At 35.5% G+C, this 27,904-nt stretch overlaps 2 protein-coding genes across 3 annotated transcripts; both read right to left on the reverse strand.

Moving 5' to 3' along the window:
* Nucleotides 1–4,096: 4,096 nt before the first annotated feature.
* LOC113068979 (uncharacterized) lies at nt 4,097–17,648 on the reverse strand. 2 transcript variants are annotated; one of them, XM_026241943.1, is made up of 16 exons: nt 17,420–17,648; nt 13,782–13,855; nt 12,130–12,210; nt 11,866–11,922; nt 10,198–10,389; nt 9,962–10,087; nt 9,247–9,295; nt 8,588–8,678; nt 8,364–8,505; nt 8,156–8,260; nt 7,192–7,270; nt 6,772–6,805; nt 6,573–6,647; nt 6,377–6,479; nt 6,127–6,230; nt 4,097–6,021 (listed from the first exon to the last, which is right to left on the reverse strand). In XM_026241943.1, the coding sequence occupies exons 1-16, from the start codon at nt 17,472–17,474 to the stop codon at nt 5,952–5,954; spliced, it is 1,437 nt and encodes a 478-aa protein (XP_026097728.1). In that variant the 5' UTR covers nt 17,475–17,648; the 3' UTR covers nt 4,097–5,951. The 2 variants fall into 2 exon arrangements, with proteins under 2 accessions (XP_026097728.1, XP_026097727.1); XM_026241942.1 differs by having other exon boundaries at nt 4,097–5,984; nt 17,420–17,647.
* A 927-nt stretch (nt 17,649–18,575) lies between these two features.
* On the reverse strand, nt 18,576–26,627 carry LOC113068980 (pyridine nucleotide-disulfide oxidoreductase domain-containing protein 2-like). Its single transcript, XM_026241944.1, has 16 exons — nt 26,439–26,627; nt 25,197–25,216; nt 25,016–25,109; nt 24,726–24,799; nt 24,280–24,435; nt 23,954–24,107; nt 23,743–23,804; nt 23,129–23,226; nt 22,900–23,041; nt 22,643–22,777; nt 22,208–22,280; nt 20,917–21,073; nt 20,593–20,747; nt 19,410–19,516; nt 19,109–19,229; nt 18,576–18,946 (listed from the first exon to the last, which is right to left on the reverse strand). Exons 1-16 carry the CDS (start codon nt 26,554–26,556, stop codon nt 18,876–18,878), a joined length of 1,737 nt encoding a protein of 578 aa, XP_026097729.1. The 5' UTR covers nt 26,557–26,627; the 3' UTR covers nt 18,576–18,875.
* Between the last annotated feature and the right edge of the window lie 1,277 nt (nt 26,628–27,904).

Consider the following 27,904-nt stretch of genomic DNA (forward strand, 5'->3'; position numbering starts at 1 on the left):
TACTTCAAGTAATCTGAAAGTAATTAAAAGTTACCTAATATGTGTAATTCAGATTATGTTACTAACTACAATGTTCATTTTCATGTCATTTGTAATCAGTTATGGACTAGTGTGCACAAGTAAGTGTGTGTGTGTGTGTGTCATGTATTGTAATGTATTTGTAATGTAGAGTAAAAATTAAGAGTTGCTATTATAATTTGATAGTGCAACGTACATTTTGATCTGCTCACACTTAAACTTTTTATGTCCAAATTTGTAACACTAAGCCACAGGAAGATCTAAATTCCTGAATATATCCATTTTTTCACAATTCCAAGTAACTAAAAGAAGCTGCATAACCACATAGATGGTTCTTCAGTGAGGTGACCACAAACCTCACTCCCAAAAAAGCAAGACATCCTTCTCTTTAAACCACAGTAAGAATTGTCTTAAATATCTCAAGACTCATTTTCGCCCCCATCCACAGTCCTTCACTCTATTGATGGAACAAACAGCTTCTTGTTTTATTTGTACTTACTTTAAATGTTTGCATGTCTGTGAGTTTGTGACCAAATTAGCATGTTATGCTGATAGTCTATTAACAAACCTCAGAAGGACCATTTTAGATTCGCAGGCCTATTTCTAGCGAATCATATCCATAACTGTGTGGAAGGTGGGCTGCACCTCAGCAACAATTACCATAACTTCCATGTACAGATTTAGAAATAAACAAGAGAAAAATTGTAAAACGTTAGGGGGAAAATGCTGTACCATCTTGAGAGAATATTTAAGAGTTTCCTCAGTCACTTAACCTCTGTTGTTCATGTATTCATTGTGAATAGAAAACTAGCAATTAAGTTGTTTTTGTGCCAAAGTTGGTGTGACCGTGTGCTTGAATGCAGGTCCCTCCCACTGGGTAAACCAAGACAGGAAGGGGGATCCTGTTAGAGCAGCTAATAAAAGAGAAACCTTGCAAAATGACTGAAAGAGAGAGGAAAAACTGCCAAAAAAATAAAATAAAAAATTATATATATATATATATATATATATATATATATATATATATATATATATATATATATATATATAGCACCTCAAATCAACAAGACTGCTATTACTACCAATATACATTATGTGACTCATGGGTGGCATTCTTGACATTCGCTATACCAGCCAAAAAAATTGGACACACCTAATCATTCTTTGTTATTACGGTTTTTCCACATTTTATAATAATGGTGCAGTCATCTACAATGCTAACTGAATTATGTACTGACAAAAAAAAAAAAAAACACCCTTTATCAGAGCTTCTATAGCTTTACACAGGATTCAATTTAATGAGAAATTATGAGATAGTCAGAGTAAGATTGTGTCAGATTGTGAATTATAAAGTCATATGTACAATTTAAGTCACATTTTGGGATATAGAGATGCAGTTGCAATTGTGAAAAAAAAACAGATTAGTAAATATAAAGTTAGAATTTGACGATATAGTCACAACTGCAAGATATTTTTTAAAGAAATTAACATAAACGTTTGGGGGCAATAAAGGTATGTACGTATGTATTTAAATTTTGATTTAATTTTCATTAAATTAATTGATTTTAATGGATTTTATTTATTTTTATTAATACTTTTACTCTGCAAGGATACTCAGCAAATGATCAAAAGTGACAAAATATTTCTATTAAAAAATTCCATGATTTTCAAAGAAATAAATAAAATACAAAATTCACAGAATTAAATCATATTTTAAAATGTATTAGTAGAAAATGTAAAAACTACTGTTTTTACTGTATTTTGATCAAATAGATGCAGCCTTGGGGAGCGTTCTTTAAATAAATAAATATTTTACAAATCCAAGGCATCATTAGCTGAGAACACAAGTGACAACTTCAGCATGATGATGGTTCTTCAGCAAGTGTATCTAATGGATGTAGACGAAAAAAAGTCCTCACTGACTGTGTGTGTGTGTAAAGGAAAGGCACAGGCTCTTATGTGGTGGGGCGCTGCCTCGGCTTTGTAATTACCCAGCGAGACCGGGCTCTGCCCTTAGCCACAATTTGCGGTGCCATGAAATAAATACATGCTCTTCAACAATAAACAACTGCTTTTTCAAATTATAGCACCTCCTCCGGTTTACCCCACCATCACCTCCTGTTTTCGCTCTCTTTGCATGAGTTGCGAGTTTCATAACGCAGGCCATTATAGAACAGCCCCGCATATCCATAAAGGGCAGCACAGTCTGAGAAAATACTACCATTGTTTTCACAAAAAAGCAAACAAAAAAAAAGCTCTTTATGCTGCATTTTTTTTTTATACTGCCAGAAAACAGAGTAAAGCAGTGAATTACAATTTAGTAATTATACTTGTATAATCCAAGTTTAACAAGAAAAAAGTTGTGGCAGGAGGTGGGACTTTATTTTACATTTAATGCATTTATTTATTTAAAAATATATTTAACAGCAAAAGCCTAATTCAACAAAAAGAATAGTTTAATAAAAATAGCTGCAAATGTATCACCCTCTGGCCACCCAAGACATGATGAGTTTGTTTCTCCATCAGAACAGATTTGGGGAAATGTACCATTACATAACTTGCTCATCAATGGATCCTCTGCAGTGAATGAATGGGTGGTGTCAGAATGAAAGTCCAAACAGCTGATCAAACCTCCCAGTGTTTCACAATAATCCATAAGTAGCCTAATCCACATAACCCCAAATCAGATCCATAATCAAGGCATTTTAACTCTAAACTGTGGTGAAATGTCCATCCCCTTGTTCTCTCACATTTTCACTTGTAGACAGTGCTTGTTCAGTGCATATTTCTCTCCTGATTCAGACGTGACAACTTTTTCACTATAGAGAGAGCATTGTTATGATAGAGGAATACATTTTTTTTTTGCGAAAGCAACTGTCTGAAATAAAATAAAAAAAACATCATAAAAACAGGATTTGTTTCTTACGAACACACAGCTTTTTGCTTCACTAGATGTTAATTGATGGACTGGAGTTGGGTGGAATATTGTGGAACACTGTGAGGTTTTTATCAGCAGTTTGGACTCTCAATCTAACGGCACCCATTCAACTGCAGAGGATCCATTGGTGAGCAAGTGATTTAATGCTAAACTTCTCCAAATCTGTTCCGATGAAGAAACAAACTCATCTACATCTTGGATGCCCTGAGGGTGAGAACATTTTAGCAAATTATAATTTGTGGGTGTACTATTCCTTTAAATGTTTTAATGTTCAATAAAATGTCAATTCAGTGTACACATTTACTGGAAAGGGCTGACTTAAGTCACAACAGCTGTTTTATCAATAGATTTTCCTAAACAATACATACAGGCCAGAAACCACTGGCTCTAGGCCACAATAGCAGGCTGGAAGTCCTACACGCTCTGATAGAGTGAAGGCTTGCTTACATATCCAGCAGTATTTTCCCTGACTCTCATACTCGGTGTGCCATGTGCTCTTCATTTGGGATGCCTGCTCACACTAACCACAGGTCACTTTCAAGTACTGCTGATGAAAGAAGAATTTTGTGATGGTTCAGTTATTTTGGATGTCTATATCCTGATGCTCTCAAAACATACTAGATATTTGTACAAATTATAGAAACATTAATATTCAGTCACATTATATTAAGTTTGTTTATGTTGAAATTATGGAGTTTAGTTTACTATTAGGCATACTAGTGAATTTATTGTGAATCCTCTGAAAGAAGGCCATCTAGTGTCAGTTGACATATACACTTGAATTTAGACTTTATTCAAGGAAAACGGAAAAGGATTCTGGCTGCACTGTGAAACATTAGCACAATTTAAAAAAATAACTGTTTTCAGCAAAATCTTTCTAATATGCTGTGTATATATATATATATATATATATATATATATATATATATATATATATATATATAAAATAATAAAATCTCACTGACCCCAAACTTTTAAATGGTATTTTATATTTTAAAGGCATTTATTTTGGCATCAAAAAGCCAAAAGATCAATGCTAAATAACTATTTTTTCAAGAAAACTAGACAGTAAGCTAGTATTCCAATACAAACTCAGCCTTACAGTGAATAGCACCAAAAAAGAAAAGCGGATGAGGAAAATAAAGTTTCTATACATTTATTAATGACTTTTTCCCAAAGCGGTGCTAAATAAAAGTAAAAATACATTTTGAAAAGAATACGGAGCATGAATGTGACAAAAGTGTGAACGATTACTGAAAGAAATATCTAATGAAATTTGACAATCACTGCAAAAAGAGAGAAATTTCTACATGTGAGTGATGAATGAATGACTGAACTATTAAGGGCTCTTTGAGGAAGTGAAGAATTGTTCAAATAAGTCACTTCCCCTTTGTTCATGGAGGACCTCAGCTTAAATATTAATGCTAAAACAACCGATCTGATAAGAAAGCAAATATTTTCAATGCACTCTGGACTGTCACATAGAGTCAAAAGAACCCCAACTAAACTAAAGGCCCTAGTGTGTCTACAGCATAAAACTGAGGAAAAGACATTAACAGACACAGCGTAAATAGTTTAATGTTGAAAAATAGCAATGTGTTTGTCTGTGGTACACTAGGTTAACATTAGTGTTTCTTTGGTTTTCAAATGCACTGAAACGAGAGTACCGCTTGATGAACTCATTATCATACCAATAATAACTTAAACAAAAAATGTGCATGCTGTTCTACAAGAAGATGTCATGAGGTGTCCTTCTTATCCACTAAACCCAGAGCAAGAACGTTAAATAAAAGAGGAAATGATGATCAACTTTGCGCTGACAGCATGAAAAGTGTCAAAGCAAGAGTTCCCTGTGTCTCGGAACTCTTGCATAAGAAAACCACAAGATTTTCTGCATTTTGAGAAGCAGCATGACATGATCGATGACCGAAAACGGTGTTTGTGATCACTTTGTGTCAAACTATTATTCCACGTTCATATTTCTAGATAAATGTAAATAATATCTAAATGACAATGGCATGCCATTGGAAAATACAATGAAAAAAATAAAATACTGATGACCACAGATCATCAATACCTTCAGCGACAAGATTTCAACATCCACTCATCTTAGGTGAGGAGGGAAAAAAAACAACATCCATCATGTTTTTCACTCGAGGAACAGCCTAAAGCTCACTATCTGATACGGTAAAGTGCAAGACAGCTAGAAAAATCTAAACGAAGAACTGAAAATCATTTATCAAGAGACTTAATTTCTTTTAAAGCTTCAAATTATTGCGCACAGCCCTTTGCAATACTGATATGCCCTCAAATGTCTCACATTTCGAGGCGCTTGAGAGAACTTGCTGGAAAAGTCCAATTAAAAAATCTGAAGGAATGACTAGATTGAGTGGAATCAAAGCTAAACACACAAGTCAAACTAAATAAACTCTTTTTTTCCCTGAATGCCTTTTCTCTTTCTCAATGTAAAATCCACATATGGCACAGTATTATTCTTTGGTATGATCCTCCCAATCCAAATTTTAAGGGTTTGTGACCTCAAGTACAGAACTGAAGTCATTCTCTTGGGATGAACTCAAATGTCAGATCAGATCTACGGCTCTTCTTTGGGTTGGTAGTGTTGGCACAGGAAGAGAAAAGAGGGCATACGATATGAGAGGCCGTGTAAACCTCAGCAGGCGGCGATGCGGTGCACTCTGCACCACCCAAACCTTACCTCAAAAGAGTCCTGTCTGCTTTAAAACCCTGTGAGGTTCGGAGTCTGACAGTGAAGGACTCTGACCTCAAGAGAGCCGTTGTGAGACTCTGATCCACAATACTAGTCCTGACCTACAGTTAATCAAAGTGAAGTTTACAGTCCCTACAGTCATGGAGTCATCTCCCAAAGAGGCTGGCGTTGACTCAAGGTTGCCAATCTTTTCCTCGATGATCGGGAATGTGCTTAAAGCGACACCTATCTCCAAAATGACAGCCGGTGGTCCTCCAAAAGTAACACTCATCTTCGTTGACAGGACCTCTGCGTCTTGGCCTGGAATAACCACGAATTTGTTTGGACATCCGTGTCTCTTTTAAAAAACATTTGTTTTTTTATAGAAAACAGTAAGTGCTGTTGATAACATCAAAAGCAAGCACCATTACTTCTCTTATTAACAACAAAGAGACTGAATTACCCAGCAGCCCCTGCAGGTTGTTGAATTGCAGGTGACGGCAGGACTCTCTGAATCCGTCGATCTGGATATCGAATCACTAGTCGGGTATTCTCAATAAAATGTCCCTGAGAAGAGTGCGTGTTAATACATAAATATATATTAATTCTTTTATATATATATATCACATCTTTATAAAACAAAAGATACTTGATTAATAATGATAACAATAACAACAACAATAATACTTAATTATCATCAGGGTTACCCTTACATGGAGTTTCTCCATCGCACGGGAGGCCATGTTGGCATTCTTAAAGTTAACAAACGCACAGAAACGTTCGTGCAGAACCCGAATGCTGTCAATTTCTCCATAGCTGGCAAACATCAACAAAAATGAAAACACAAGTCATTGCAAATCGTTATAGAACTCCAATTTTGTAAAAGGACAATGTGGATTCGAATCTCACATTTTGAAGAGGTCCCGCAGATGTTTCTCTGTCAGTTCTGTGGTCACGTTTCCCACCCACAAGGAATTGCAAGGACTTGTGAAAGAGAGGGGAAAAGACAGAAAGGTAAATATGGATACAGAATTAATTGGAGAGAGCAACATTTCAAAAATAAATAAATGCAAAGATTTAAACTGAAATTAGTTAAATGATGGCTTACCCTGGCTGGAGGAGAGCACAGTCCTGATTTGAAGCTGTATAATAAACATCAAAAATTAGCCATGAGAAATGAATTGAGTGTGGCAAATTATCAAAAGGGTGTAATGCACAATAAAGCAGAGTTTAGATGTTTATGTTGGCAGAGAAAGATCATGTGACACTGGAGACTGGAGTAATGATGTTGAAAATTCAGCTCTGCATCAGGAAGAAGTAACGTTTTAAAATATATAAAGTCAGAAATCAGTTCTTTAAAATAAAATTTCTGTGTTCATTGTTTTGTGTGTTACAAAATAACTTCTACTGTAATTCAAGATTGTGGTCAAGAATAACTTCCGATGTCTCTAATGTAAATCAGTGTATCAAGAGCACCCTCGTGTGGCTCAATATAAAATTAGGCAAAATGAAAAAGGGCTCTGCTTACCCTTGGCTGCAACAACATCCTGCACGGTGTTGTATTTTTCCAGCAACTGAATACTCTGTTCCTCATCATATCCAAGCTCCTAATAATGAGAACACCTTTTTTCATCACTGCATTACTTGCATTGTCTGCAAAGTATTTAATTATTCTTAATATTTAAGACTACAGTAAAATGCATATATGCACATTGTACATCCCTGTACATCTTAATATTTAAGACTACAGTTTACACTCATGCACATTATTTTGCGTTCTATATTTAATTCTACAATATACATTTTTTATATTTTATTCTTATATTTTTGTTGTTTACTTTTATTTCATTCTTACATAGCTTTATTTATGTATATTTTCATCTGTGTTGTATTCTTTAATAATTGCACTGTCCATGGAGCGGACCTGACTCACATTTCACTGCTGGTTATATATGCTATATATAATTTTGTATGTGACGAATAAAATCTTGAAAAGTGACTAAATGTAAATTACAGGCCACAAATTATATTTCGGTGTATACATTTTAATGGATTGCAATATTTTTGCTTCCAAAGAAGTATTTTTTTTAAAGCTGACCCCGTTCTAAACTAAAATACTTCACTCAAACATGAAATTATTCTCATTCTATTGTTATTCAAAACTTGTTTGACTTTCTTCTGTGAAAAAAAAAAAAGGAGATCCTTGGCATGTCTGAGCTGCTTTTATTCCAACCAAGGTTCTGTAGCTCCAAAAATATGGGTGAATCATGGCCGAGTGTCATTTTTTCCCACTGATCTTTCATTAAAAAGAAAACAAGATTTGCAAAAACCCTGCAGAGGCTTTGTACGAAGCAATTTTGGCCATTCTGAACGTACTAATTTTATGAGCACGTTCTATAGTTTGTTCTCTGGTGTTCGATCCCATAACCTTGTCTTTGCTAACTTTGTCCATGCTCTACTAATTTAACTAAAGTGAGAAATCCTGTCCTTACCATAAGTTGTTGCACCTTACAGTACAAGAGGTCATTGACTGCTTCTTCACAGTCTTGGTCCAGATTTAGCACCTGTTCCATGGCTTTCTCAGCTTCACAGTACCTCTATTACAAACAAACCCACATACAGATTCACTGATACACAGCTATACGCAGATTTCCTCCATGCACAGGAAGAAAAACACATAAATATGCCACTGGTCCATACCTTAAGTCCCATTAGTGCACTTCCCCTACGGTAATAGCCTTTAGGCCAATTGGGAGCCAATTGGATGGACTTCTCAGCATCTGCGAGGGCCAGAGGATACTGCTCCAGACAACAGTAGCAGTAGGAGCGATTTCCAAAAAACCTGATTTCCAAAAATAAGTCAATTAATAACAACAAAAAAAGAAAGATATGTGGATATGATTTCACACATATCAGTGCATCACCTGTAGTCTTTCGGGTCACATGTGATGGCCTCTGTAAACAGACTAAGAGCTTGCGTGTACTGACCCTCCTGAACAAACCGAATCCCTTTTTCTGGAGTGAAGAAAAAGGAAGACTCATATGGAAGAGATTATGGAAGAAAAATAATGACATATGTCTTTGAAACAAAAAAGCATGTTGTGTTGCACTAACTGACAAAATAATGCATTGCATTAAAGGTGCTTAAATTTGAATGCCTTGTAATTTCAAAAGACATTTGTCTTTTTTTTTCTTGTGTATGTGTATAGGTAAAGAATAACAGGACAAATGTTTGACTATGATATTCCTGTTTAAAAACAGTGTGAAACTTAAATGTGAAAGCTTGTGGTTTACTAAAGCATTTGAAATATTGCTAAAAAACAGATCATCTAAAAATGAAACTCAGTTCATTAATTCTCTTTCAAGTCTTTCCAAACCAACTTCTTTTTGAAGTACATCCTGAAATACATTTCCAATAATGAATGTGGACAAGTCTTCTGAAGCCAAATTATGAAATTTAAGTTTGGAACAATGACCATTTTAATGTTAGGGTGAACTACAAAACACACACACACACACACACCCACACACACACACACTAGACATTCCTCCCTTCTCTGTATCAGAAAGACATTTTACACACCTACTAGTAAGGCACTTCTTTTAGTGTTAGCATCTGATAAGCCAATGACCTGTATATAAAAAATAAAAAAAACACATTATTTTATATTACTGGAATATGACAATAGTACACTACCATAGTACACTGCTTTGAAAGAAGTTTCTTATGCTCGCCAAGGCTGCATTTTTTTGTTACTGGGGACACATTATTATTAAATATTTGATCAATTTAAGGCATCCTTGATTACATTCATTTTTAAAAAAAAATTACTATTACCTATTTTTGAATTGTAGTGCACACTAAATGTAAGAAAAACCAAACAAACGTAAATGTGAAAGACACACAGAAGTACTTTTCACAACAAAAAATTACATGTAGAAGATGCAGGACGAAGTCATGTGCAAAACTACACACAGTAGTTATATATAAAAAAAACGTGTTTACATTCAACATGTTCTAAAAGCACAAAACAATTGACCTCGGCGGATAAAGGCAATATCTATAGTAAAGTGAAACATGCAATCCATCAGGACAGTTGCAGTACTACCAGCTGAAAGGAAAAGAAGCCGTCATATAAGCCCAAAGTGACAGCACCAACAGATTTATGAACTATGTTAATAACCAAGAATCCCAACGTTCAGCATTTATGGGCTCCACCTTTACCACACAAGAGTATGGGAAGCTGGCACATGGTAACAGACCACAGGACATTATATAAACCATTACAAAAACTCACTTCTCCTGGTCTGCTTTCATTTTCCTTGTTCTCTTTCGACTTGTGAGCTCCTTTACTTTTAGCTTTGGGTCGAATATGACTGACGGCATTGGCAACAAAAGCACTATTCACATCCCACCCCGGGTCCTAAAGATGAAGAAACAGTGTCAAAGTAAGTCATTTAAACAATTAAACATTCAAATCGAAACTCTCAGCATCCATCAGCGGAAACAGTATAGTTGGCTCAGTTTTCGTACCTCCTCACTAGACCGGGCCGTCGGCTGCCGGTTGCTTTTGTTCCCTGATGCCAGTGGAGCTTCAGATGAACTTTTACTTAAAGGAGCAACTGGCTTCTCTTCCACCTTTGAAAGGCCTATAGCTTCCACCTCCTCTGGCTCAGACTCCTCAGACTCGTCAAGTTCAGAATCAGCTCCGCCATTCTCCTCCCCCTGAAAACAAATATATACACATTTTAATAATTATTGTTTGTTTTTATTGCTACACCAGCATCTATGGCTATTTTCATGGAAAATCTATGGAAATTAAAAGAAATAAATGGGATTATAATACAATAGTAATAAAAAACAACAACTAGCAACCAACAAGAGAGTAAAGACTTTTACACTGTTACAAATAAATATTTCAAAGGAAGCTGAATTAGAATGATTTCTTAAGGATCATGTGACTTTGAAATAATGGCAGCGGAACATTCAGCTTAAGCATCACAGGAATAAATTACATTTCCGAAGATATTCAAATAGAAAACTATTTTTATTTGAAATGGTCATAATATAAAAAATATTACTATTTTACTGTATTTTTGATCAAATAAATGCATTTTTAGACCGTGTGTGTGCAACAAAAACAACTATTTTTAACATGCTTTCTTAAATTCCCAATAAATATGGTTGTAAGTGACATTTCTGAACATGATTCACTGATTTGTAGCAATTAGGGGTGGACAATATAACCAAAATCTTATTTTATTGCATGATCAATTTTATATCACATTAACTATATATAACACGATATAGTTTGTTTTATTATTATTATTCAAAATGAGACAAATAAGCAAAGTACAAACAAAATAGAACAAATAAATATGAAACAAACTTAATTTATTTAGCTTCAGTAGGCTAGGTTTAACTTAGTAATATTACAGAATAAAGTGTATAAATAAAACACTGCATAGTCTTCACTGCATCAATCAAACATGAACCGATTCTTACTAAAAATCCAGTGATTTAGTCAAATGCAGTGAATCATTAACATTAATAATGACAGACAGCAGCAGGTAAATAATGGTGCTGTCCCTTTAAGACGAGCTGAATTTGTCCAATATACTGAAACACATCCGCTTTTTTAACACAACTGTTTATATTCATTTAACACATAACCGACTGCGTTTAGGTGAACACTCCACACGACGAGCATTTTGACAATTGTGTGTGTCAAGCATCATGAAACATGAAAGAGATCTGTTTTTGCGAACACACGCTGTCTGAGAGGGGCTTTCAGTACGCAAACTTCGGCTGTGTGCTAGTCGCACGAGCAGCAGATTGAGTTCTTTTTCACTGCTTATTGTGCTTAATAATTTGATTAAACATCATGCACTTCCCAAATTGGTGATTGCATGCTGTCTGGGAAAGGTGCTTCCTGAGTGTGTGTGTTTGTCAGTCAGAGAGAGCACCACACAGAGTTCATTTTCACTGCTTATTGTACTTAACACTATCAAGTGCGTCACACTTTTTATTTTCTCACTCATGCATGTTTCCTTGTCACTCAAATGTGTATATAACCTTTAAGTAGTACTCTCACGCAGATATATTTGCATACCGGGGAATACACAATATAGAAAACTCTCTAATGATATTCTGTCTAAGCCCGCTCACACCATCCTCAGCCTTAAACTAGTTTCAATTTACCTGTTCAGTACTTTCATCCTTTTTACCCCGCTCTAGTTTCTTTCGCTGACGATGACGCTAAAAAAATAAAAATAAAAAGACAAATTAAAATGTATGTTTGGCAGCAACACAATGCATGTAATAAAATCTACTTAAGGCTCTATTTAGGTCTCTGTTCACAATAAGAAAAAAACACAATGCTCAATAGATCTACCCTGACAGTCAGCTCTAGGTTAAAGTGGATTTATTCTTGTACATAGTGTGTTAAAGTTCAACTCCTCTCACCTTCCTCTTGGCTTTCCGCCTCTCTGCTTTCCGTCTGGCCCTCTCTTCCTCACTGAGACCCTCCTCACCAATTAAGACATCCTGTAAAGCACAAATGTAATATTATCAGCACATGCAGGTACTGCTTTCAGAAGAAAAAAATTATTGTGCAAAATAGCAGCAAACAGTGCAGCAAGTCCCTTATTTAAGAGGTTTAAGAAGGTAATCCTACTGTACCCTATTCAAAATAGATTTCTTTAATTATATTTGATTAAAACAGTTACAAAACCACTGTGGAGGATTTTGGCCTCTATAAATCCATATTCAGATTGATAATATACAAGTGAAAGAAAGCGGTCTTGCTCATTCTGTGAATGGTTAACCATTTCAAATGCAAATCAAAGCTTAGGGTATATCTTTTTACCATTTAGTTTAGTTTTAGTTAGCTTAAAGACGACCGCAGTGAAAAACGTTTGGGTTAGAACAGAAGACATCTCTTACACTCTCTAATGTTACTCACTGAAAGAATGCACACTATCAAGGACCGATAATGTTTCAGCATGAATGTGAAACATTCACCAAAATAATACACCATGTAACTTGGAACAAAAGAGCCTCAAAGCAGCTGCACAGTATATGCTGGGAGTATCTCTGTTTGGAGCACACTGACCTGACCTTAACCCAACTGATATGTTGAGGTATGACTAGAAGATAATGTTCATGCACTAACAAAAACACCAAAGACCCAAAGATATCTACTATGGCCCAAAGAAATATGGACACCTAAAGCCATACTTCATCAGTATCAGTGGCTTTCCATTACACACAAATATTATTGGCATCTGGAAAAGCTGAATCTATAGATTTCTCTGAACCGTTTTTTTTTTTTTTTTACTCATTTGTACTTTTGATTTTGACCAACTGGTGATTTTTAGTAGATAATAGAAGCGAGTTTACCTCAATATGCAAAAAAAAAAAAAAAAAAAGTTTTAACTATGTATTTACTTCCATCAAATGTTTGGGGTTGATACGATTTTTAAAGATTCTTATGCTCATAAAGGCTGCACTGATTTGATCAAAAATACAGTGAAAACAGTAATACTGTGAAATATTATTATAATTTAAAGTAACTGATTCTTTTTAAATATATTTTTTAAAGTTATTTATTCCTGTGATGCCAAAGCTGAAGAAAATCACTTTTTTGTCAATGTTGAAATGTTGAAAACAGCTGTGCCACTTAATATTTTGGTGGAAAGTCAAACATTTGTTTCTAGATTCTTCCATGAATAAAAAGAACAGCATGTAGTTGAAATATATATATATATATATTTTTTAGCATTATAAATGTTTTTACTGTTACTTTTGATCAATTTATTTTGTCCTTGCAAATTTTTTTTTTTAAATAGAAATAGATATCATATTTAACCTTTGACACTAATCAAAGATTTTAGCATTAAAAGTTTCTATAGTGGCTTTAAAAGTGTATAAACTAACAAACTTTATACAGTATACTCTCTAAGGTTATTGTGCAGAAATTGTGCAGGAATAGTTGCCATAGTAGTTAAAAAACCTTAATTAAATAAATTTCACACTTTATTTTCAGATTTAATTTCTGACATCTGCAAGCAGCTGGTTCAAAAACCAGCTAGAACTTATACCCACTGTTCTTGTACCTGTGAGAGTGTGTGGTCATTCTGCTCGGGGAGGGCACCCGTGTCCATCTCCTCTGGCCTCTCATCACTGGAGCCTGTGGAAAGATAAGAGAGAGAAAACAATCAATAAAGTCCAGTTCAAGCCAAGAGAATCAGTCAAGCATTAGTCAACATCACACTCTGTGAACAGAGTTAAAACGTTCAATAAGGCAGAAATGAAAAACACAAGCCAATTGTTTTGTATTAGAACAGTCAAATCACAACATTTACCATTTCCTATAGTCCATCCCAAAGCCATACATTTGTGACAACGTTTACACTTTAAAACTGCCAGAAAGTCATTGCAATCAGAGTGCTACAATTACAATCTCATGAAACTTTCACAATCAAGTCTTGGTTTTACTTCTAGATCTACATTAGTTTCTCTACTGTACAGAAATTCAAGGTCTATGTCAGGGGTGTCAAACTCAAATCCTGGAGGGCCAGAGACCGACAGAGTTTAGATTCAACCCTAATTAAACACACCTCATCCGACTAATCAAGTCCTTCAGGCTTATTTGAAAGCTACATGGTATGTGTGTTGGAACAGGATTGGAACAGAACTCTACAGGGCTCCGGCCCTCCGGGAATTGAATTTGACACCCCTGGTCTATGTTAGAAAATTTTAAACTTGATTTTAAATTCACATCACCTTTGCCAAAAAGGACCAAAATCCAGGGCAAACTGAGTTATCAGTGAGAAGAAAACTGCACTCATAAATTAGTCAACAAACATGGAACCCAAAGTCCTTGCAGGATTGTAATTCAACTGTCAGAAAGCCTAAAGTTTCCTTTGCAGTGGTAAAATTAGACCTTGCAGTCATTTCTCCAAGCTACACGGCCTCACATAAACTGCACAGCTCAAAACATTCCTCAAGAAAGCCATTTACACTGCTGCCTTGTAAAACGATGCTTTCTTTGAAGATCATCCAACAGCCGTGATTTGGATTTTGCCATCAGCTAATATAAGCAGATGGTTTTCAGACAAATTTTTCAGTTGTTTTCTGTTATGGGATTCTTGACAATTCAGTGATAGTTTTATTCTTGATTCAGCTCAGAGCTTTGATACAGTACAATAAGCAACCATCTGTGGAATGTCCAAAGTATTGATTTTTGTTTGACATAAACAGAAAAGAATCACCAAGTCCCACATTTTTTTCCACAGTTGTTACCCAAACACTAGAATTCCTGTTCAGAAAGAGATTTGAGTCTTTATATGCTTGTTAATTGATTCCTTATTAGAGAGACACACTCTAACCACACTCTTAATATCCCAAATGCAGAAAAGAGTTGCACACAGCTTGCCTTCGGTTTCAAATCACAGCAAATCTAAAACCACAAATCTCAAACAAATGCAGATCCAAGCAAGCTGTGATCTGAGGCGTGATGCATTGGCTAGCACACTTCCCTTAAAGTTACTCATCTCACACTTTGACAGCCTTGTGACAATGGCGGTCCAAAAAAATGATTTACCTTAGATAAAGAAACCATGTGGCCCTGGGCTAGTCACATCTTCCTCGGATCATGCAAACTGTTCCATGCAAATGATCCCAACTGATAGTGTTTTCACTGCTGTGAGTCAGTATACGCAATCCATTGATTAAAACTGAGAATCTTGATTCATACTACAAATAAGTACTGCACGCAACAGCAGAAAAGACAAGTGAGGACTGTAAGGATGTTACAATGGTAACAAAGACATTCATTTCAAAACCAGGAATGAGGTTGAAAGCTATTCGAAGCATCTGACAAAACATCTGAATGTTTTACTACAAAATGCAACAGACAAGTAAATAGCAATGTACAGCAACAGGATCGCTGTAAAAAAAATATTTACACTTTTTGCATTTTATGGTATTGGTTCTTGTTCTGCTTATGAATATTACATTTCTACTACAAACTTTAAAAACAGCCCAATATTAGACAAGACTAGCAGTACTTCATGTCATATAGGAGAACCTTTAAAAGTTCCTCAAATAATTTTCATTTTCTTTGTAAACCTGTGGGATCGTGCTCTAATGCAGGGGTTCTAAATTCCAGTCTTTTTTACATCAAAAAAACATTGTAATTTACAATAGGCTATTCCTGCCCTATTTTGAACCCCTCGTCTGAACGCTCTGTTTGAATAGGCATGGGAGATTGTAGACTCGGAAGTAAACGCCCACTGGGATGATTAGCTAACAGTTGTGTATGTTTGTCAGCCTTCATCCTACACAGATAGACTCTGCTGTGATTCGGGTTATAAACATAGAAATACCAAGTACATATCAAATGATCTGTAATAACACACAAAGCAATAGTGACCACATAATAAAAACAACTACTCACACTTTTGTGGTACGACATACGGTCTGATCCAATATAGTCTGCACAGCATCGTCATTTAGTTTAAATCTTTCAGAAAATCCTGTGTGGAATTGTTCCTTGTTTGTAAACGAATCACGGGTAAAATGAAATGAACAAAGTACCAAATTCTTACTGGATCTTCATTAAAAATCAAGTTTACCCACTCTTTCCTAATATTGGGATCAGAAGGACGGCAATGCAAAGACTGTGTTTTTCCACAACTTGGCACTGCACAGCGTCTTGTTGTCTTCTGAGTACCTTTATCGTTTGATTTCTGTGTAGACCTGCGTTTGTCTCTCTTGTTATTTACTTAGAACATGCACAAATTGGCGGGCGGGGCTAAACAGGCAGTGCTGTAGAAGCAGGCATTGATCTTATGCGGAGGCGGGGTTTAGCCACACTATTACATCATAAAGTGGCACATTCCTGTATGTGAGTTGGACCAGGGTTGGAATAAAAATCTGGAACTAAATTGAGTTTGACAAAATGAATATTGCCCACCTTAAGCAAGATGATATACTAGCTTAGAAAACCAACTTTAAAAAAAGTTCCAAATAACAGCTATAAGCTTGTATTTTCAAGGTTAAGAACTTGTGTTAAATTTCCAAAGAACCATAGGAGTAACTTGAGAAAATCCAAAATGGTTATTGATCAAGTTTGTTGCTTATTGTTAAGAAAGAAGAACCTTTATGTTTATATAAAAAAAATAATAATAATAATAAAAAAAAAAATCCATGTTAGCCCTTGAGGCAACCTTTAAAACCTCTGAGGCAATCCTACTGAAATTATTACAAATAATCACTACATTAGGATGCAATCTGAATCGGTCTGCAAACGTTTAAAAAACACACTCAAACAGGTAATGACCAGCTGTTAAAATCAGATTTAGTGTCTGTGTGATTCAAAGGCCTGCTGCACATGATTTATACAGTATTTGTATTAGTTTTAACAATAAACCAAACTGTATAATCAAAACGCCTCACAAAGAAACTGAAACTTATTCTTTTACTTTTATTTTTCGTAAAATGTTTATATTGATTGCAACCGCAGTTATGTGGACTTAAACAACATTTGCATAATTGACATGATATATTTGATACATTTTTAATATATATATAAAACTGACTGGTATAATAAAACAATATATCACTGTCACTAACGCGCGTTAAGGTGAGATAAGCGGGTTATGACGTGTGTTTTACAGCTCTGGTTCGTGGAAAACTAACTTTACATCTCGGACAGTCAGAAACAAAGTTTCCATGCAGTGAAACTCACCGCTGAGCCCCAGTAACCGGGAGAAATCCAAACTGAACTTCATTAGTCCAACCATCCAGCATTATTATCCTCAGTACCGCTACAACAACGTAAACACGATAAAATACACGTCAAAACAACAAATGAATAGTCATATTTAAAGTTGCGGCGATAGATGTGTGGTTTCTCTTCCTGGGCGTCGAGCGGAGCGTCAGGCGGCGGGTGTGTTGAAATGAACTCAAGCGCCTCCCAAAAACCAGCGTCTTAAAGGGCCGCAGGAGCCTGGAGTCCTGGAGTCACACTCCTCTCGATAACATAAAGCCGCACCTTCATTTCATATTTCGTTGACTACTATGAAAAAACACATTTTATATATATATGTATTTTATGATCTTATATATGTACAACAAAGCACTCTATTTAATGTTAATGTTAATGTATATATATATATATATATATATGTGTGTGTGTGTGTGTGTGTGTGTGTGTGTGTGTGTGTGTGTAAGTATGTATGTATGTATGTGTGTATATATATATATGTACACATTAACATTAAATAGAGTGCTTTGTTGTATACTCCATATTTGGCATTTGTACTTTCCTGGGTCATACAGGTTAAAATAAATACAGAAAATTTGCATACTACGCAGTTTACATACTACTGTATATATATACTACAGAAATAGTAGAAGTTTTACATAAGTTAGCATGCTATAATGAACAGTCTTAAATTGTTTTGTTTTCTAGAGTCCTGAAATTTATGCAAATTAAAATTCCTTCTAATATTATTTTATGTAATATATTTATCAAAGGTGAATTCCGCAGTTCCGAATTAGCATCACCCTAGAGAAATGCTAAAAAGTGTTAAAAAAAAAAAAAAAACGGCCCACTTTCATAGCACCAAATTAGTTTTTTTTTTTTTTATTCTCAAAACACAGCTCATGTCACGGCTTTTTTGTGAGAACATTTAATGTGGTTTCTAGTAACACGGTACATCACAAGTTATATAACCTGCAAAAGTAGCCTATTCCTTAGTCTGGTTAGTCACCATATTGAATTTAACACAAAATGAGGCTGTGAGGGATACATTTACAGTCTTTACAATGGTACACACTGTACTATGGTCCTAGATCATGTAATTATTACAACTCACAAAATTGTCTGACGTTTTTGTCTATTTTTTTTGTTTTGTTTCAGCAGCTGAACAATTGCAATGTTGTTAGATATCACACTGTACTGCAGTCCCTCACAACTCACTTTCATTCCTGTCAAAAAGCAAATATAGTGCTACCTTGACTCAAGTACATGTATTAATTTCACTGAATAAATACATGTCATATTATAGAAACAGATCATGGGAGTATTTAAAATATAGAAGAAAACACATACAATGTTAACAACACTTATCATTTGTCTTCATCTCTCTTTTCATTAAAATATCCCTTTGGAAAATTAAATTCCCCACTGAAGGCCAAGATCAAAGTTGCTTGAAATCTGCTAGAACTTTGAGAGCTGAATTCCAGCCAGCTGCACCCATAACACCTCCACCTGAAAGAGACAAACTCACATAAATGCTGGAAAACACAGAGGAGGTTATGCATGTCACGCTCAACATTTACCTGACCTGGATTTATGAAACATGAGATCACACTGAAGACATTTCTAAACCCAATACGTACTGTTTTAGCTTTTATTTATTCAGGCACAGACCTGGATGGCTGCCGCTGCTACATAAGTACAGTCCTTTGACTGGTGAGCGGTAGTCTGCGACAGAGGGCAAAGGCCTCGCCAGGTAAAGCTGATCCAAAGACATTGAGCCATGAAATATATTCTGCGGCATAAAAAATGCATGCAATGAATGTTAGGAATGATACGGCGTGCAAATATACCACAATTAACTTTATTCAAAAATCATTCAAAATCATTTATTAGATTCTGTATGCCTGTGAGAAAAAGTTATAAATGGTACAAAAAGTCCAGGTTCATGTTTATTAAATTTAAATATTCATACCCCTCCAGTGAGACCAAAGACCCTCTCGAGATCAGGAGGAGTCAAGATGTCTTTGCCAACTATAGACTTTTTAAATCCTGGTGCGTAACGCTCAACCCAGTCGAATACTGTGAAACAAGAAACAAAGGACCAATTACAACAAAGATCTTATTACTTTGAGGCATCTGATATCCCTGCGCTAGCACAGAGAGTGTCACTGTCTTCAAAACTGACTTGTTCATGGCCTGCTTGTCTATCGATGGTTTAAAGGAGAGGAAGGGTTTGGCTCACCTAATATTGGGGGGTCATATAGAAATGGATACACTTGGCATAAACTTGCGTATTTAAACAGCTCATGAAACAAGTCTTTTTTTAATTACAAATATAATATTTTATATTCATTATATATAAAAACATTATTATTGTGAAATATTATTGCAGTTTGCTGATTTCGTACCTTATTAATAATTTAAAACAATTTTAAATTGTGTAAATTTTGAAAACTTTTTTGGGAAATCGTGAATCTTTTTTTGGTTTTGTTTTATTTAAGCAGAAAGTTGAAAAGAGTTTATTTAAAATGGAAATCTTTTGTAACATTAAATGTGTGTTTATGGTCACTTCTAGTCAATTTAATTAACCAATTACATAACTTTGGAAAGGTAGTTTATCATGGTTTCCACAAAAATATTAGACGGCTTAAACATTGATAATAATAAGAAATGTTTCTTCATCACCAAATAAGCATATTTTAATAATTTCTGAAGGATCGCGTGGTACTGGAGACTGGAGTATCTATTACAAAAAATCAACTGTCCCAAAGAAATAAATTGCATTTTAAATTCTTAAATTATTTTTTTACTGTAATATTATTTTGCAATATTACTGTTTTTTTTTTTTTTTTTTGGTCATTAATGCAGCCTTTGTGTGAGGCTTCGTTCAAAAACGGTTATATATTATAGTTATAATATGTGTGTGTGTGTGTGTGTGTGTGTGTGTGTGTGTGTGTGTGTGTGTGTGTGTGTGTGTGACTTTTATTGTTGTAAGTCACAGTATAATTCACACATGGCTTGTCTATGACATGCTGAACTCATTAAACCTGTCTGGATTACACTTTGAAAGACCTCCAAGACCTTTTACAAACACAAGGCTTATAATACCCGTGCACACAGACAACACAAAAAAATGCAAATAGGACACTAGTTACCTGTGTCAGCAAATCTATCTCTGTCCTCATCGGTCCAATCGCGGTGACCCTCCAACAAATATGGCGTAAACTGGATGAAGAGAGACACCACATGACAGCCGGGGGGCGCTAGAGTCGGATCCAGCACTGAGGGAATGGTCATTTCTATCATAGGCCTACACAAAACCACCAGAAGATGAATCAGGTTATCATGTAAATCGCTGTGGTTTGGTGCACTGGAAAACCATCACCATAAACCCAGTCCACGGGCAACAGATGTGCTTTCTGTGAAACTCTGGTCATGACTTGCAAATTCAGATAAGCACAACTGCGGGTTTTTCCCACCTGGAGGACGGGTATCCCTGCTGGCCCTCCCTGTAGGCCTCCTCCAGCACTTCCACACTCTCACAGTTCAGGTGGATTGAACACTGATGATGTGGACCGGGATGTCCATCCGCACTATTCGGAGCAGCCAAGAAATTAGGCAGCTTGTCTATAGCCACTGTTCATTTGCAAAGGACAGAGACTGATAATTAAAATAAATAAAAAAATGTACAGGAAAAAGACTAATTGAACTCCATTATTTACACTTCTTGCAAGGCAGCACCCCAGCTAACAAAATTATGTTCTAATAACGTTTTGCTAATGTTCTCATTAAGTTATGAAAACATTATTTCTTATTGTTCTCTGAACGTTCAAAATGTTTTTTTAAATGCGAAGTAAGATCTTTTACACTGCAAAGAAATTATTTAATTTCTCAGTACTTTTGCTTTGTTTCCAATACAAATATCTATAAAGATCCTTAAATAATAAAAACATTTACTGGAGAAGCAAAATTACTTGAGATATTAGTCCATTAAAAATAATAATTAAGAATGAGTGATTTCATGCTTAAAACAAGAAAAATATCTTTCAATTTAATAAAAAAATGATATTTAATTGGAAAACTAGTTTATTATCCTATTGGCGGACATTTTTATATGTGTAAAAATTTATCATTTGGATCATTTTAAGAAAAAAACTAAAGACTTTTTATCTTATGAAATTTTGCTTATGCAATTGAAACTTAATTCAGGAATGTTTTAATATTTGAAAAACAAGACAAAAATACTGAGGAAGAAAATATTGTTTTGAAGTGCAGCAACTAATTTAGACCAAATTGCTTAAAATACAGGCTCATAGATAATTTCCGAGTTGTTTTGTTTTTAATTCATTATTTAAAATTATTTGAATAATTATTTAAAATTATTTGAATAATTATTTTAAATTATTTGAATAATTATTTTAAATTATTTGAATAATTATTTTAAATCATTTGAATAATTATTTTAATTACTGAATTATTCATTAAAGTACTGAATGTCATTTTCCACCACTTAAACGTAATGATAGTGATGATGTCATCATAAAGTTTGGACTCTGAATTCCAGCTGGAATACTCTAATGCTCATATTAGCATAATGAATTATCTTTGGTCTTATCTTGCTTGCTTATTAAGTGTCAAGACAACACTAAAAGTTCCTTACACAGGACCAAAGCCTTAAATATTAACACTCTTCTTTTGCTGCTTTGCCAGCATTGTTGAAATGCACATTTAGTTTGATGAAGTCAAGCGTTAAATTCTGTGTAATCTTACCATTTATCTTGGTAACAGGAGAGGTGTAGTCAATCTGATCTACAGCCTTGATGAATGCCTCTGGCAGGGCATCCTTTACCGGGATAACCACAGACATAAATTATTCAGAATTGTCATTAACGTTTAAGTAAATGGTTGTTCATTTTTCCACATTATTATAATTATATTGTTTTCACCCTGGACTAATAAAAACAGGTTCAATAGAATTTTTTTTTTTGTTTTTTTTAATTTATAGATAGATAATCCTACTTTAAACTGAACTAATTCACATGTGAACACTGTTGAGAGTCAAAGAATGGGGTCACTCCTTCAGTAAATACAGGTAAAATGACTCCAGCTCAAGGCACAACAGAACAGGATGAAATGAACAGTGAAACATTTCGAAACATCTAAAAATGAGCAGAACTGACATGGTCTTGGGATTCAGGTCTGTACCTGTGGTGTGAGCTGTTTGAAGGTGATGTAGGGAGTGGCGTTGGACAGAACCGCTTTACTATGGACTTCGGTTCCGTCTGTCAGCACAACACCCTTGGCAGAACCATCCTGACCAATAAGGACCTGTTTAACGTCCTGCAGGCACCCAGGAAAGCACAAGATTAATATTAGTAAGACAACCGGTTCTTTTGAATGAATGTGCCAAGCACAGAAACAATGGCTTGAGAAAAGGTTACACCTTCTTCCTGAAAACTAACCCTGTTTGTAAAAATATCTGCTCCGAGAGAGCGGGCGGAGCTGGCGATCGATTGAGAGACTCCGCCCATTCCTCCCTCCACGTAACCCCAGGCACCTTTCTCTTTCTCCAGCTCACCCATGACATGGTGCAGCAGGACGTATCTACAAGATTAAGCATACAGTTTCCACAACACCAAGCACAAGATATTCTGAATTAGTTCGATCACATAAAAGTCTATCTTTCCTCACCCACTTCCAGGATTATTTGGGCTTGTGTTTGCACCAATCACAGAGTCGGTGGCTAATGTGGCTCTCAACGGCTCCGATTCAAACCAGCGATTGAGCACCTACAAAAAAAAAAAAAAAAGACTTTAAAAACTGAAATTTTAAACAAGAAGGCTGCTAATACCATGAATCACATTCTCAAACTCACAAATAATGAATTTTTTTAAGCAATGCTCAAAAGCAGAAAATGATTGATTCATATTTTGATGTGTATTTTTAAAAGGCATTTCTTATGCTTTTAAAGGCTGCATTTATTTGCTCAAAAATACAGTGAAATAGTAATATTGTGATATTGTGCACTGGTTTACAACAAAGGGCATTGTGAAAAGTGCTAGATAAATAAATGTGAATTGAATGAATAACTGTTTCTATTGTAATATATTATGAAATGTAATTTATTCCTGTAATGACAAAGCTGTCTTTTCAGTAGCCATTTCAGTCTTGGTGAGCATAAGACACTTTTTTTTTAAAAAAAATGAAAAAATCGCTGTCAAATTTGATCTTGGTACTTTTTTGGTCAAATATATTCAAAAATTACATGTATTTCTTTTCTGTCAAGGGCAGGAGGCATAACCCACCTTCATAACTGGAGCTGTAACAAGTTCATAGAAATCTGGTATGTTCTTTCCCAACTTCAACCCTTTAAACATAGAAGCACGTGGATTGTCTTTAATGTAGCAGTTGTAGAAGTCCTATTCTAATAAGACTCTCTGTCTTATGTAAGCAGCAGCAAAACAACCAAGGAAAATCTGGTTTAGTATGTGTTATATAACCATGAAGTATCATTACCAGACTTCACCAAAGGTTTCAAGCTCCCTAGGGCAGTTATTTTCTTTCTCAAAGAGCCCTGAGTCAGTCTTGGTATGTCAACGGGTGGAGCGTCTAAAAGAGGGTGGATGGCACAGGCAAGTCTTTCCAAATAAGATAAAAAATCAGGATAGACCTTTAGTGATAGGACAGAGAAAAAAAGCATATAAATTATGTATATTTAGTTCATTATCTGAGGTAGAAGGGTGTGTAGGCAGTTTTCACAGTATTTTTATTTCTAGTGTCACATGCGAGTTTATGAAAGTGCTCTTGCAAAAATCGAATTCCTCTAGTCAGTGATATTGAACCTTGGCGTCTTTCTCTGAGAATTTGCCAATCTCTTGCTGAGTCTTTGCCAAGTCAGCTCCAAGCGTTAAAGACCGCGGTGGCTGCCCTCTTACACCATCCTCCAACATGGGGGTAAACGAATAGGGGTCCCTCATGTACACCTTCAGGCCGTGTTTCTGCACAGAAAGACACACTGTGGAGAACTGCTGTCATTTTAGCCTGAAAGGGAAAAAGTAATAAAATATCTACCACTTGTTTCTTATCATTCTGAAAATGAAGTGTCCTTCAAATCTTAAAAGTGTATTTAAAAAATTGTACTTGCAGATAATTAAAAAGAGAGTACAATTTAATGACTATGTTTCCTAACACACTTAGAAAGTATGTAATAATGTCTGATTCGGAGGCGATTGGTATTTAACAAGAACGAAAGAGAGAATCTGGCACGTAACATCAATGAGAACATCACCTTGAGCTCCAGGTCCTGGTAGATGTGTGGGCGCAGTAAACTGAGCAGATAGGAGGCCCTGGAAAAGTGGAACCCTGAAATCAACAGACAAACTACATTGATTCACAGCTGAATTTTTAGACATCGTCAGGGTCAACCAGCAATCTAGACTTAAAATGCTTAGACTACATGCTATATCTATTCTCAAATTCAAATTATTGATGATAAAAGAGTGCTTTGAGAAACTGATCTTTGGCCAATCTGTAGGGGATTTAGGGAAGCATGGTCTGGTGATAAACTTGAACTTGCACCTGGAATAATCTCTTCAGATACAGCTGCTCCTCCGAGCACATGCCTGCGTTCCAGGACTGCTGTTTTCAGGCCTCCCTTCTGCAGATATGCTGACTGGGCAAATCACAACAGGTGGTTTTTAGAGATGAAACTGTTGTGCAACTGGTCAAACACATGAGAACACATTTGGTGTGTACTTACAGCAATAAGGCCATTGTGACCTGCAAATAAAGAAAAGCATTTTAGGTTTGTTCGAAGGAGCCAAAATTCTACAATCATTTATAGATGTTGAATAATAGCTGATCAGTGAAGCATTTTCTCATGAAACATGAAGGTTACAAAACAAAGTATGACTGTTGTTCAAAGTATGCAGGAGTGTGCAACTACATTTTTACATATAATAAAAAGGACACAAATAAAACACTCTGCATGTTTTTACAGTATAACTTTTACTCCTGCAGGAAAAGCATGGAAGGTTCAGCAAGGTGAATTCTCTGTGGAGCCTATATCTTGAGTCTTTGGTGGAGCTGTATTAAATCTGTGGACATTTTTTACCTCACTGGGACATTTGTAAACATAATATCATAATAATTTAAAACTATTGTGCGTCCCTTGGACACTACTGGGCATATTACTGTGTTGATTCCTCGTCTTCTGCTGCTCTCACCTCTATAGGTTAACCCCAGTGCCAGCTGAAGTTCAGGTACATGAACATGAACAAATTAGGCAAATTAGGTATCAGAGTAAACAGAGAGTTCATCCCTTATCTCAGGAAAATTACATAGAAAAAGGGCCATCGGAAAATAAATTTTAAATATCTCCAATTGATATGTTACAAAAGGTAAATTATCTGGTAAAACTGCATTTATACCTGTGAATAATTTTGTAAAGTGTTTATTTTACTTTATTAGAAATATCATATTTGTATGGTAATGTCCAAATGCTATGCCAAGATAATTAGGTTTAAGCCATTTGGATTTACATGGGTCCGACATTAAAGGAGCTTGTTACAAAACTGTTATTAAAACGTTTGTCAAAAAAAGGAGAGACCATTTACAAAAAGTTTGTGATATTTTTACGTTTTAATTATTATTATATATGAGAATTTGGTTAAGATTGTTATGCCACTGGGAATAGCCTTAATTAATTTGTAAACTTCTCTTTCGTGACTGGTCCTTCCTGGCCAGCGTTGAGAAAAACAACAGGGGTCATGTGACCAAGTTGTCTGCGCGCTGCTTTTAAAGGTCTCTGAATAATAATTTATATCTGTACGACACTGATAAATGGTCATTAAAAATACAATTGAAACACACACTGAAGAGGTCACGTAAAATAATTATTATTTACATAGTCGAAGAAAAGCCCCATTTAGGCACTCAATTTCGTTCCATGTTACATTTTTGTTGTGTGTCTTAAGGCCGTGAATGAATGCCTGTAGCCTACCTGCACCAATAACGATCGCATCATATTGAGGTTTGAGGGCAGTGGTGCTGTGACTGCCGCGTCGTGTCACTGAAATAAAGCCCCTGTGCGCGCGACCTGCCCTGACAGATGCAGCCATGACGAGTCCTGACACTGCTAACCCAAAGCTCAAACTCCACAACTGCGCCCCTCTTCACAGTGTACTAGGGGGAGTACCAAGTTATTTTTCTCTCCTTGGAAAACTCCTCCCCCACATAAAAAGAAAAAGGGACCAGGGGTCCTCATTGGAATGCTAGGAGAAAAGTTTATAAATGACTGAAAACACAGATAATTCTATGATGGGGCATGGTCGTGGGTTATTTTTTCAACCCAAATGCATGGGTTGAGCTTTTGGATCTTTTTTGTGTGTGGGGGGGCTGGGGGGTTAAGTGTTTGGGTAGTTTTTGTGTCACCCGGCTCTTGGGTCAAGACTTAACCCAGCAGTTGAGTTATTTATCGCAGGGTTTTTTCATCCTCTTCTGAAGAGAGCAGTTGTAAGTGTCATCGAATTTGTGCATTTTTCAGTAAAGTACAGGTTTGTGTAAATTTTATTTTAGATAAAATCGTTACTGTGCTGCGCATCGTTCAGTTTAATGCAGAGCAACATACAGGGGAGCGGAGTGAATAACCTAATAGTTAAACCAGTGTCGCATCTATGTTTTCATGTGATGGAAAGGCCTGATGCCATGCATAAAATAAATTATTTTATTCATAAAGAAACAGAATATAGGATGTTAATATATGTCCTCAGAGCTGTTTACTGTTTGTTTATTGGCAGGTTATGCAGGCAGTCACAGCATATTTGGGCTATGAGTGAAACGCAGGACGGCGGTCTGAAGGCAGTTACCCACCAAACACGATTCCAGCTCAGGCACGAGGACCAGCGCTGTTACTGTTGAAAAAGAATAACAGAGACTTCTAATGTTTGTTAAGCCAGTTTAAATATGCATGGCCTATTTATTAAAAACAGTATAAACAAAACTGTAAATGAAATAAATAAAAGGAAAATAAAGGAAGTTATCATGCCAACCAGGGGTTAATTGAGAATTTAGAAAGAGTTTAGAGAATTTAAGTTAATCTGTAACCATTAATTCATGTCTGAAGTAAAAACATAAGCTTGTATTAGGCATATAGTAAAAATAAATCAACCCAGTTTGCTGTAAAATTAACCAAAAATGTGTTCTGTCCAATATTTGCCCTGGCCTTGGATTGAAAATAACCCAAATTGAGTTCTTTTTAACCCAGTGCTTTTTATGCTAACAAAACATACCATATTTTTGGGCATTGCGATTGCATTGATTCTGCTGAAAAAGCACGTCTTTTGTTGATTTTATTGCGGTTTTTCAGTGACAGTTTATTCATCAGTCTAAAACATCTGCAGAATAGAGCCTTTTTTGCACTTAATAACTGGAATTGAGGCAAGTATAGAGAAGCGGCTGCAGAAAGTT

The sequence above is a fragment of the Carassius auratus genome, unplaced genomic scaffold (genome assembly GCF_003368295.1).
Source record: "Carassius auratus strain Wakin unplaced genomic scaffold, ASM336829v1 scaf_tig00000296, whole genome shotgun sequence".
Taxonomy (NCBI): domain Eukaryota; kingdom Metazoa; phylum Chordata; class Actinopteri; order Cypriniformes; family Cyprinidae; genus Carassius; species Carassius auratus.